Source organism: Vombatus ursinus, unplaced genomic scaffold, assembly GCF_900497805.2.
Source record: "Vombatus ursinus unplaced genomic scaffold, bare-nosed wombat genome assembly UNPS02014812.1, whole genome shotgun sequence".
Taxonomy (NCBI): domain Eukaryota; kingdom Metazoa; phylum Chordata; class Mammalia; order Diprotodontia; family Vombatidae; genus Vombatus; species Vombatus ursinus.
In genome coordinates, this window is record NW_020954590.1 from 7,516,914 (window position 1) to 7,530,060 (window position 13,147).

Genomic DNA, 13,147 nt, shown 5'->3' on the forward strand with positions numbered 1-13,147 from the left:
GAACTAAGAAAATGTATCACAGAAGCCAAGGAAGAGTTCTTATGTAGTTGTTTTGAAGGAGTAAGATAGTAGTGATGAACAAATGAATGCCACGGCAGCCTTATCTTTGTCCTGAAGCCTAAATCTAAGTACTATTTTATTCTCCATTGTATATTTTCATGTGAAGTCATTGTGACCTCCTCTCTTTCCATCACAACCCCCTACACTGCAAAAACCTGAAAAGACTTTAAGAAGTATGCTGCTATAAGAAAATGGCTATAATTCAACAAATATTTATCAAGCCCCACTATGTGCAAAGCATTGTGTCAGACATTGGGATACAGAGATGCAAATGAAACAGTCCCTCACAAATGAAAATAAAAAGTACACAAATAAGTAGATTGTAAAGATAACTGAGGAGGGTATAAGAGAAAGTTTCACTGGCACCTGACTTGACAAGCCCTGATTTTAGACAACAATTGTGAAATGTGGAGATGCTGAAGGAACACATTCCAGGCATTTTCAGGAAAGAGCTAGTAGTTCACTTTGCAGAATGCAGGGTTTGTAAAAGGAGACAGGAAAGGTTGTTACATGCCAAGTCACTGAGGGTTTTAATGTCAGACTAAGAAGTTTGTATTTTATCCTCTAGATCAGTGGTCTTCAAACTTTTAGGATTGTATATCCCTAACTATAACAATTTGTAGGGGCAGCTAGAGGCGCAATGGATAGAGCACTGGCCCTGAAGTCAGGATGACCTGAGTTCAAATTCGGCCTCAGACCAAACACTTGATACTTTCTAGCTGTGTGACCCTGGGCAAGTCACTTAACCCCAATTGCCTAAAAATAAAATAAAATTTAAAAAAAAAGAATTTGTACAGGATGCTTTCCCCATATATAAATATTTACTTATTATACTTGCCATATTCATGTGTGGTCTGAGGGGAAAGGTTGGTCAGGACCCTCTTACTTTGGTCCCAAAATATAGAAGGCACATTTGTTTGTTTAAGGATTTGCAGGGATCCCTTGCAATAAGTGTGGGAAGCCCACACAAACTGCAAATTACCCATCTAGGCACAGAAACATAGTACTTCGGAGTTGGCAGGGCCTGTAGTACCCATACAGTCCCACCACCACCAGAAAGGAATAGTTGTCCAGCCTCTACCTGAAGACTTCCCCGGGGGATCTCACCACTTCTGAAGGGAGGTCATTAAACTTTTGGACAATTCTTCTGGGAAGAACCTAAACCTTAAAATGACATCTCACAACTTCTACTTATTGCTTTGGGTTCTGACCTGTTGGGCTAAAAATAACAAGTGCAATTTCTTCTCCACATGGACGCCTTTCACATCCTTGAACTCAGCTATCATATCTTACCCCACCTTCTAGTTATCTTTTTTCCAGGCTAAATATAACCAGTTCCCTCAACCTATTCTCAAATGTCATGAATTCAAATCCCTTCACCACATTGGTTTCCCTCCTAGGAACACTCTGTGTTCTTAAATTGTGGTACCCACAATGGAACACAATATACACTAGGTGAAGTGTGACCAAAGGGCAGATTACAATGTAATTGCCACTTCCCTATTCCTAGAAGGTATGACCCTCCTAATGCAACCCAAAATTAAGATTAAGGCTAGATAAATCAATCTGGAAATCACTTACAGAGAGAGGATACCTGAACCCATGACAGTAGAAGGTGGGGCAGAGGGAAGAGAAGGCCCAAAATAGAGCTCTGGTACACAAGGGGGTGGAACATGGATGAGTAGCTTAAAAAGAGCACTAAGAAGGAGCAGCCAGACTGATAGGAAGAGAACCAGGAAAGTACAGTGTCACAAGAACCCAGAGAAAAGAGTATTCAGGAGAAGAGGGTGGTTAATAGTACCAAATGCTACAGAGACAGATCAAGAATGATGAGGACTGAATATGGCAATTAACAGTGCATTTCATGGGAAAAGGGAGAGCATTTCTTAACTTTGGATAGAATAGTTTCAATTGAGTGATGAAGTCAGGAACCAAACTGCAAAGAGTTAAGAAGTGAGAAGAGGAATTTCAGGCAATAAATGTAGATAGCTTTTTCATGAAGTTTGGTTGTTAACAGTAAAAGAGACAGTTTTGCATCATCTGCAAAACTTGAAAAGCATGTCACCTAAGCTCATATCCAACTGATAAAAATGCTAAATAACTAAAGTCCAAAGCACAAATCTCTGGGAAGCTCTTTTAAAGATCTCTCTCAAAGCTGACACCAAACCAAATTTCGATCCAATCATTCAAGGAGTCATTAAATCATCAAAGTATCTTTTCATCACTTCCACCAGAAAAGCATCATAGACTTGATTAAATGCTTGGGTTAGAACTACAACATCTATCTCCTTTTCCATGGATTCCATCTATTAAATAGATTTTCATAGCAACCCAGGGACCCTTATTAAGTCTATAAGAACTACTTACTTATAGTAGGAGAGTAAGCTCAGGTTTTCTAGATCACCTCAAGAGTAAGAGTGAAGATTTCCCGCCAGCCATTTGGACCCAATTACAAAGGAATCACTCTATTTGTTTCCACCGCCCCTTGTCTTATTAATGCATATTAAATGAATCAATCTGTACACAATATTCTGCTAAACATAGTGGAGTTGGGAGTGGGTATAAAAATGAATGGTCCTGTCCTCTAGGAACTTAAAAATCCACTATTTTTATCTAAACAATTCCATCTCTTTATATTTTCTCCCCCCCCCAAAAAAAGCCTAAATCTAAATACTATTTTATTCTCCATTGTATATTGTCACGTGTAGTCATTGGGACCTCCTCTCTTTCCATCACAACCCCCTATATGCAAAAACCTGAAAAGACTTTAAGAAGTATGCTGCTATAAAACAATATAATGTTACAAAGACCAAACAAGTTCCAAACATGAAAGAAACTAGGGTGCAAATCAGTAAGTAGCACAAAATTGAGGGCTACAAAACTGGACTGAGATTGGAATAAAAAGATACATTTATGATATAAAAACCAGCGGGCTGAGACTAACCCTCTGATGTTAGCTTTAAAAAATAGCTAGTTCATCTTTGCCACTACCTTAATTGTTTTACTAGGTAACTCAGTTCAAAAAGAAACAAAATAATCTATTTGAAAATTACATTCATTTTCTAACAACCAGAACTTTCAGAAAGAAGTTGAAACCACACAGGAAGGGTAAGAGAACAGGATCTTAGATCTGCTTCCCCATACCAACATAGGATGCTTAGTCATCTTAAGATAGGATCAAGTATACCCTGAGTGTCAGAATACTTCTATTTGCTATCTATTAAGCAGTTCAATGGAATAGTGGATTTAGTCCCAGGCTTGGCATCAGGAAGATATGTGTTTGAATCTTGCTGAGACATTTGCTAGTTGTGTAACTCTGGGCAATGATTTAACTTCTCTGTCCTTCAGTTTCCAAATCTGTAAAATAAAGAATGAGACCCAACAGCCTCCAATTTCTCATCCAGCTCTAAATCTGTAACCCTATATTTTTTGGATTAGATTATTCCACAATCCTGATGTTACTAAACACCACCAGAGTTGGTTAGACCTACTTTCACCTGTGCAACATGATAGTCCAGTTCCTTATAGCAGAAAAATTTGTGAGCTTCTTTTAGTCCTTCCATTTGATGAAAAGAGTTTTGAAAAGGACTTAGTCAGAAGTACAAAAAAATCATCTGTAAGTATAAAGTTAAATTAGATGAGGGCAGAACTAAAGAAATGAAAAGAAACTTGTGGTTAATTTTGATGAAAACATAAGAATAATGTCATTTGTTTAAATTACAGATTATAGATTTATAGCTTGAAAGTCATTTAAATTCAATTTCCTCATTTTATAGATGACAAAGCTGAGGTGGATAAAGGTTAAGAAACTTGCCCAAGGCCCCAGATATAAGAGGGTGACAAAGCTGGTATTTGAACCCAAATGCTCTGATAACAAATCAGGGCTTCTTTACTTTACCACATTGCCTCTGTTGCCTAGTCATTTAGTTGTGTTGTGTTCAACTCTTCATGACTGCATTTGGGGTTTTCTTGACAAACTTAGTGGTGGTTTGCCATTTCCTTCTCCAGCTTATTTTATAGATGAGGAAACTGAGGCAAACAGGGTTAAGTGACTTGCCCAGGGTCACACAGTTAAAAAGTGTCTGAGGCTGGATTTGAACTCAGGAAGAGCAATCTTCCTGACTCTAAGTCCAGCACTCTATCCATTGTGCTACTTAGCTGACCCACCTGTTGGTTCAGGCTTCCAAATAAACACTCCTAGAAAGCCTATTACTTGAGTGTCTAATTTTGACAAGCAGTTATTCATTAACTCTCAGTCCTGAATTCTAAAAATCACATGAGCACCAGAAACAGCAGTGTGGGTTTCCAAAGTTTTGAGTAAATGTCATATGTATTAAATGATACACAGGAAAGAACCTTAAAAAGTAAAGGTCCTAAACAACCCCATCTACGATCAATAATCTTATTTCAACTATCAGCTAAAAACAGCAGCTAATGAAAAACAATATTTTATAAGGTACACACAAACTGTGCTTTATGATTTCTGAATCATTTGATCTTCACATTCCATCCAGCAATCTTCCAGGAAACCAGAGCCTGGCTAGGCACCTTGCCTTCTGACCTACTGCTGTACTCTTCCCTGCACCTGAAGAGCAATCCTATGTGGCAAACTTCCAGACCAGCATTCCCTTTTCTCCCATCCCCAAAACCAAGGTAATCCATGCAGTTGAGGAACTCTGTTCTGGAGCTGACCTGTCCTGATTGGAGGATGATTGCAAACTCAACTAACTCTATAGAGCTGCCCCAGACATGCTTCATATTTCATCCATCTATCCATCAGAAAACCAGGTCCTCCACATCTGCCCTACTACTACACATCAGCAACCTTTCCTAGCTAGGTGGCACAATGGGTAGTTTGATGGGTCTGGAATCAGGCCAATCTGTGTTCAAAATCCAATCTGGGATATTTACTAGCTGTGTGATCCTAAGCAAAGCACTTACACTCTGCCTGCCTAAGTTTCCTAAACTACAAAATAGGGATAATAATAATGCCTACCACCCAGGGTTAATGTGAGAATCAAATGAGATACTATTTGTAAAGCACTTAGCACCTTGCTCTACATATTGTATCTCCCCATTAGAATGTAAGCTTTTTAAGTGCAGACCCTGTCTCTAGTTTGTATCCCTATTATGTAGCACACAAGAGACACTTATTTTTCATTCAGTCATGTGAGGCGGGTACAAAACAAGGCTATTCCCATGTTAATAAATAAACTGAGGCCTAGAGAAGTTAAGTGACTTGCCCAAGATCATATAGCTAGTAAGTGGTAGAACTAAGACCAGTACCTAAGCCTTCCATATGTCCCATGGTCTTTCCACTACACCAAACTACTTCTTTTTATATATCTGTGCAGACATATCCTTTAAAAAAAAAAAACTCATTAGGAAACATAAATAAATGAAACTCATTTACAGACAACTCTAAATACCTAGTGACTAAGTTGCTTATAATAATTAGGTGAGCTCTTTGACAGTTAAGAAATATCAGTTTCTTTTGTATTTATTCTCCCAGTGGCCTGACATAGTCCTAGACACAGCAGGTATTATACATAGCTCATCTTCAGTTGTCAAATGCACCATGGAATAATCAAAAGACTAACCAATTAATTTAAGAAGTTCTCCTAATAAAATTTGTTTTGCATGACTATACATATTTGTAATGGATTTTGTTTTTCTTGGGGGAGGGGGAAATTGGAACTAAAATTGGAATAAAATCGAATAAAAAAAAAGTTCCCCTAATCAAACTGCTAAGATTATTAGGCAAGAACATTTGGTCAGAGGCAACAGAAGGTAACCTACTCATGGAACATTAGTATGCACACTCATAACATCAGAGCCTAGGGCTGCTTCCTGCGGATTGGCTGAGGACCAGTCACCTAGGCTCTGAGACCCAGCTCAGGCTTTTTCACCTTCCACCTGGCACCTCCTTTAGGAGTGCAACTAGCCTTATCAGGTATAGCAAAATACGAGGTTGTAAGAGATGAATCCTTGCACAAGACCTGAGACAGGAGATCATGGGCAATGTTGCTGAACCATTAACTTCCTGGGGATTTCACAGCACCTTGTTCTCCATGGAGAAAGGAAAATCAATGTATTTATAATTTCTGTACAATGTCATACATGGAGAGCAAAACCAGTGAGTTACTTCAACAAGGAAGGGATCTGTTTGCTCAATAATGCCCAAAATAAGTTTATCCTCTGGGAAGAGTCTAAACAACTGGGTGGCAACAGTCTTGAGAAGACTGTATAGGATGTCACGGAGGGAAAGATATTGATCAGAATTACATGCCTTTAAAGCAACCTCAAGTTCAGTTCCCTTCTAAAAAAAGCAGATGGGTCCAACCAAGTGTTTTATGTGTGTTCGTATGCATTTTTGGGTTGGGGGAAACAGGGACAAAAGGTTGTTTCATTCTTAATACCCTTTTCAGAATGCCTGTGTACGAGTTAGAAATTCTGTTACCACAAGGAGAAAACAGACATAAGCTAGACCCAAGCTTTATTTTGGGGATTTTCCTGGATTAAGTCCAAGTGGGAGTAAACAAACCAAAGAGAGAAACTGACCCTTTGGGATCAGGTTCCTCAAGATCAATCAGCCCCAGGCCATAAGAAGCAGTTTGTGACACAGTGGATAGAACTCAGGACCTGGAGTCAGAAAGTTCAGAGTTCAAATGTGAACTCATTATTTAGCTGTGTGAGCCTGGGCAAGTCACTTAATTGCAATTTGCCTCAGTTTTCTCAAGTTATTATGAGCATCAGATGAGATGATGTAGCTGTAAAGCATTTAACACTACGCCTGGCACATCGTGGGCCCTTAATAAATGCTTGTTCTCTCTTCCCTTAGGTAGAAAAGGGGAAAGGGGTGGGAGAGAGTTGGGTCTTAGATCGCACTAGAACAGAACATTTTTAATTAGTTCCTTAAAAACATGATCTATTAGGCAAAATAATATTATGGGGAGGGGGCAGACTCATTCCATAGTAAATACATTAAAAAATGAATGATGGCCAAAATGACAATACAGAGGTTTTGAATGTTATGGCAGAATTAGTTAATGTTATATTAACAATATTGGGAAACAGGGCAAAACAGGGCAATGTTATGAAACAAATGCCTGTGAGGCTTGAAATTAAAGAAACTGGGAATTACACAAATGGAAGAATGTGACGCAGCTTACAAAAACTAAACATACAATATAGCATAGTAGAAAAAGCAACAGATTTGACATAAGAAGACTCAAGTTAAAATTCCAGCTCAATTACCAATAACTTGTGTCATGATTAGACAACCACAAGTTCTCTGGGCCTCAGATTCTTCATCTTTAAAATAAGGAGGTTAAGGCTAGGTGATGGAAGATACCTTTCAGCACTTAATCTTGACCTTGAGTCAGGTCAACAAGTATTTGTTTAAGCACTACACTATGATAAGCATTGCAAATACAAAGAAAGGCAAAAACAAGCCGTCTTCAAAGAACTCATAATCTAACGGGAGAGACATTTAACAATCTTCTGGAATTGAAAGAAACCAGGGAAGTCTTCTAATGTAAAAGGTAGGGTTTTAGCTCATATTTGAAGGAAGCCAGGAAGCAGAAAAGAGGTGGGAGAAATTTCAGGCATTGGAGACAGCTAGTAAAATGCAGTCAGGAGATGGAGTGTCTTGTACAAAGAATGGCAAGGAGGCCAGTGTCACATATAAATCACAGACCTTGAACTACAAGACTTTAGATGCCATGAAGTCCACAGTGTCTCATTTTACAGATGATAAAACTGAGGCCCAAAGTAATTAAATGATTTGCCAAAAGTCACATTTGGAATAAGTGGCAGAGCTAGAATTTCAACCCAGGTGCTCTAACTGTAAATCCAGTGCTTTGTATAATGCACCATGGCACTTCTATGATGAATACATCTTTTGTGTAAAGTGAGGTATATCTATAGTGACATACAACTTTTGGTCATGATTTTTCGTTGTTCAGTCAAGTCTGATTCTTCATGACCCCATTTGGGGTTTTCTTGGCAAAGATACTGGAGTGGTTTGTCATTTCCATCTCCAGCTCACTTTATGGATGAGAAAACTGAGGCAAACAAGGTTAAGTGACTTGCCCAGTATCACACAGCTAGTAAATGTCTGAGGCCAAATTTGAATTCAAGAAAATGAGTCTTCCTGACTTCAGGTCCTGCACTCTATCCACTGTGCCACCTAGTTGCCATGATTATACTTTCTTTTAAAATATCCCCATGATTCTGTTACAATGGAACTCTCTCCTCCGGTATATAAAATGCCTTTAATAGTATATGTAACCAAATATTAATACAGACTAAGTGACATTCCAAAATGCCACAAAAATGTAAAGAATACATTCATTTAAGGCTTTAATATCCCTTGAAATCCTGTTGGCTCTACTAAAAGTTTTAGCTTCATCATATTTGCAAAAGCCACTAAACATTGTGTGTAGAAACATTTTCTTCATTATTGAAGCTTACTGTTAAATTGGACACCCAGAATGCTGAATGCTAACAATTGCTAAATATATGAGGTAAAAAAACTTTCCCCTTATATTTGTGCACCTGATGTCTGATGTAACAACAGATTCCAATCTCCCAAAATAGGTACCCAATTAACTGGATAGTGATTTATACACTTTTTTTAAAGGGGCAAAAAAAAATTTACTATTTTGTCTAATATGACAATATTTATGTAGTTTTCAAAGCACTTCACATAATTGTCATTTAAATCTCAATACTGTTAGGTGGCATGACAGATGTTATCTGCATTTAACAAATGAAGAAACAAAGTGACTTACTTGCCTATAGTCATACAGCTAGTAAATGTCAAAGGCAGGACTCAAATCCTGGTAATCCTCACTTCAAGTTCAGAATTCTATCCCTGTCTTAAGTGAATCATTCTAATAAGTATATTTATCTCTTTCCTAAGATGAATACTAAATCTTAGTATCTAAAATTCTTCAAGGATTTAAGTTGCACCATATTTATGTCATTTATTCATACTTATCAATAAAAGTGATTGTTACACTGTTCAATCCATAAATATCCCATATCCCTCCCCCCCAAAAAAATCAGCCAAGAAAAGTTAACTGTTCACTTTAACTTGCTGGAACACATCCAATAGGCATTGAGTTCAGTCATTCCTTTCATTCAGTTTTCTCCCTAAGATTCAAAGGAAGTATAAAAATTGAGAACCACTGAAATAGAAAAAGAAACAGATTAAAAACATCTGTTCTTTCCACTAGAGAAGTGTACTAAAGAGGGGGAGGGAAAAAGGAAGCCAGCAAGGGAAGAGAAAAGGAAGGAGCACAAAGTGGAAAGCTGACCCTTACTTTATGCTATTTTCTGCCAATCATTTCATAATCCCAAGAAAGAAAAACCAAATGCATCTCAGCAATACAACGCGTGTTTTTGGAGAGCTAAGTTAAAATAAAGACACTTTTTTTTTTTTGCAAAATGTATACCTCGTTAGCAACTTCGTTGTTCTTTTGTTTTATTATAAGGATTGCTTTTTATCAAAACTGGGGCTTAAGGTGGAATTTTACTAAAATCTCTCTGCTTTCGGTTCATTTTCAATTATCACTAAAACTGTGAATACATTACCTTTTCTTCAACACAAAAAAACAATAAAAGCTCCTACTTCATTCAATCAATGCCAGCCTCACCCCTCAGAGTTTCTCAAAATTCCCAGCCTTTTCCTGTAAATGAGGCAAGAGATGGACAGGCGCTTAATCTAGCCCCCGTCTTTCACCAGTAAGGAAAACATTGAAGCAAGGAAGAGTTGGGTCCCCAAATTCTGGCTATTTTTGGATACACCTCTCGCAGCAATAGGATCAGAAAGTTGGTTAGCCGCTCAACCCAATCCATACCTAGATTCCTTATCTGAAAAATGAGGGTGATCAGATGGCTTCTATGGCGCCGTCCAGTAGAGTCAAGTCAGTAAGTATTAAGCTCCAACTAAAGCTCCCGGAATACAAAGAAATGCAAAGAATAGCCCCTGCCCTCAAGAAGCTCACAATTTAATGGGGGGGGGAACGAGGGAGAGAAAACAAGCAAACAGCTACTTACAAACTAGACCCATAATCCTGGCTAGAAACTCTGGACGCACTGCATCGCACCTGCGGCCCCCCACTCTGGGGCCCAGGTGAGGGGACCCGCCCGCAGTCCTCCATTATTCGGGTCACCCTCCCCCCCCACCCCCATGAGGCACAGCTGGCAGAATCACTACCGGCCCAAGAGAGTTTCTCCCTTCCCCCTCCAGCTCACTTGGTCTCCAGTCTGCCATCACTGACTGTCCAGCAGAGACCCAGTTATAAAGAGGGGGAGGGTAATAAGGGGGAAGGCAAGCAGAAGGAGGAAGAGGAGAAAGAGACCAGAGGGTACCCCTGCGCCCTTGGCCATCAGAGGCCGCAGCCCGCACCTGGGGTGGGGGTGGGAGGTGGGAACTACCTCCTCCCCCTCTCTCTCCTGCTCTTCCTCCAGCACGGGCAGGCAGGGGCGGGGCCGGGGGACCAGAGGCGAGCCCCACTCCGGACGCCTCCCGCAGCTCTCCTCAGCCCCTCCTGGGGGAAGCACTGACCTCTGCGGGATCCTGGGCTGCTGCTGCTGCTGCTGCTACCGCTGCCGCCGCCCGCGCTGCTGCTGCTGCCAGGGCTGCTACTGCTGTGGCCGCCGCCGCCACCTTTCGCATTCTTCCGCGGGGCCATGGCGCGCGCTGCCCGGGGCTGCAGGGGGTAGAACTTGAGGAGCTGCCGGGCGCAGACCAGGTAAGGAGCCGAGATCAGGCAGGTGGCAGAGGTGGGAAGGGGCTGCGGTGGCGGCGGCGGCTGCTGCTGCCTGGCTACCTGGCCCCGCCCGCGACCACAGGGTTTCCTTCCCTCCCCACGTCCCGAGTGCGCGCGCGCCCACCCGCCCGAGTGGAGAAATTCGGACTCCGTCCCAGGGAGTGCGCGCGCCGGCGTGCAGGAACCCAGCAGTCCCCGCCCCTCCACATTCCCCGCCCCTGGTCCTGCCCACCTAGAGGAGGTGAGTGACGGCACCTCCCAACCAATCAAAAGGGAGGTTCTCCACGAAGGGCGTACAGACTTTTTTCTCCCGAATTCTAGCTGTGCTGCTGCCACGCAACCGCCCGGGAGCCACTTCGCTTCTCCAGTTTTTCGCCAGCTCTTTGGAACGTGGCAAATAGGGCTCTCGCGAGCGTTTGGAGGGCTGGGTCTGGAGGAATCCCGGGGGTGGGGGTGGAAGGCGGGGCGCTTGGAAGGGAAGGGGAGAGCTGAAGGAGGGAAGAGAAGGAGACACGTGCCTGACCTCGGAGGTGATGTTTGTGCAGCCCCGCAATCTGCTCCCGACAAGGACTGGTCCTGGAAGCACGATTTCAGCCTCCTTCACGAACATGATTAAAAAAGCGTAATTCGACTTATTGCCAGCGGGGATGGATGAATGGATGGATACATGGAGGGGTCGATGGGGGTGGGGGAGGGGGGGAGAGAGGAGGGAATCTTCAGTGTTTGCTTTTTTTTTTTTTTCTCTTCCTAATGAGAGATCGTGGTCTGGGTTAGAGTTGGAGGCATTGCAATGTTTAAAGACACCTGAGTTTGTGAGATTTCCTCCAGGGAACCGGTTCATTTTAAGACTCTGGAACTGAAGGAAGCCAGCAGTTGTTTTGTTCTACCCAGATTTTCTAAATAGCACTAAACTTCCGAGAGTTTTCCGTGATGCATAGCTTTCCAGTACAATGATGATAAGAATACGTGGCCTCAGCTTTTAAATGTAAATACATTGCAATGTCCTTTCCCCACACCTGATAACTGTTGAAAACCTTGCCTCAGTTCTAGGTTTTGAGATCTACTTTTCTTATTAGAACCACAGTTATGTGTTGATGTATGTTCAACCCTTCATACTTTCATTCCCAACTGTATAATTTTGAGTGGCTCACTTTGAAGAAACAAAATTACCCATTCAAAAATTTGGTTAAGCACCTATAATGTGCAAAGCCTCGTGTAGGTGGTGAGGGAGATACAAAGTTTAGATAGGATAGTTCTTATCTCCATGAAACTTTTTACAAAAATCCAGTAGGAGGGTAAGACAATAAACTGACATCTATTAAGCACCTACTGTGTTCCAGACACTGCTGGGCACTAGAGATACAAAGACCACTTTCTAGTCTTTGCTTACCATGCTGCCTCTGTTTTACCTATCATCCTCATCATCCTCCAGCCCCCAATCTTGAACTCTGCTCCTGATTACTCTCTCCCCCATAAATGATCCTTTATCTTATCTTGTATAGAACCAGGACTTCACACCACTTCCTATCAACACCATTCAGTTGAACTTCCTGCCGCCATCACCACCACTGTCCTATTTATGGGTTGTCTTCCCCCATTAAAGTGTAAGCTCTTTGGCTTCAGGGACTGACTGCCTTCCTTACTTTTAGCACAGTGCTTGGTATAGGGTAAATGCTTAATAAACGTTATCTATCTATGTATAACTGTGCTAGGTAGTAGGGCTACAAAAACAAAATTGAAACAGTCCCTGACTTCCAGGAGCTTCCATTCAATTAGGAGCAACAATATACCGTGTACACATCCCTGAAAATATGCAAAATAAATTCAAGGTAATTTTTGGAGGATGGTACTAGCAGCCTGAGGTGATGGGAACCTCTTTAAGGAAATAGCTCTTGAGCTGAGTTGGGAAGAAAATAGGGATTCTAAGAGGCAGAAGTGAGAAGTGAGTGCATTCTAAGAATCATCCTGAATGTGCTGTATAAAATTGAAATATTTTGTGTCAGGAACAGCAAGAAGACTAGTGTGGCTCAACTGTAGAGTACATGGGGGAGGGGGATGAAAGGAAGGAAAAGGAAAGAATTAATATATGTATAATAAACCTGGAAAGGTAGGTTGGAGCTGGGTTGTAAAGCACTTTGAATACTAAACAGAGAATGAGTTTGCACTTGATCCTAGAGGTAGTGGGATCATTGGAGTTTATTTATCAAGGAAGTGATACAGTCAGATTCCTTCTTTGGGAATATCACCTTGGCATTTACTGGCAACTGTGTGAAGGATGGATTGGAGAGGAGAGAGACTTGAGGCAA

The 13,147-nt window shown here is 41.2% G+C and overlaps 1 protein-coding gene across 1 annotated transcript in view; it reads right to left on the reverse strand.

The window, feature by feature from the left end:
- The window catches only part of LOC114054231 (aspartyl/asparaginyl beta-hydroxylase-like), a 151,422-nt gene extending 140,519 nt beyond the window's left edge, over window positions 1-10,903 (reverse strand). Inside the window, exon 1 of the mRNA XM_027877411.1 lies at window positions 10,637-10,903. Within this exon, the coding sequence (XP_027733212.1) occupies window positions 10,637-10,763 (127 nt within the window). The 5' untranslated portion in view covers window positions 10,764-10,903. The remainder of the gene's footprint in view (window positions 1-10,636) is intronic.
- Between the last annotated feature and the right edge of the window lie 2,244 nt (window positions 10,904-13,147).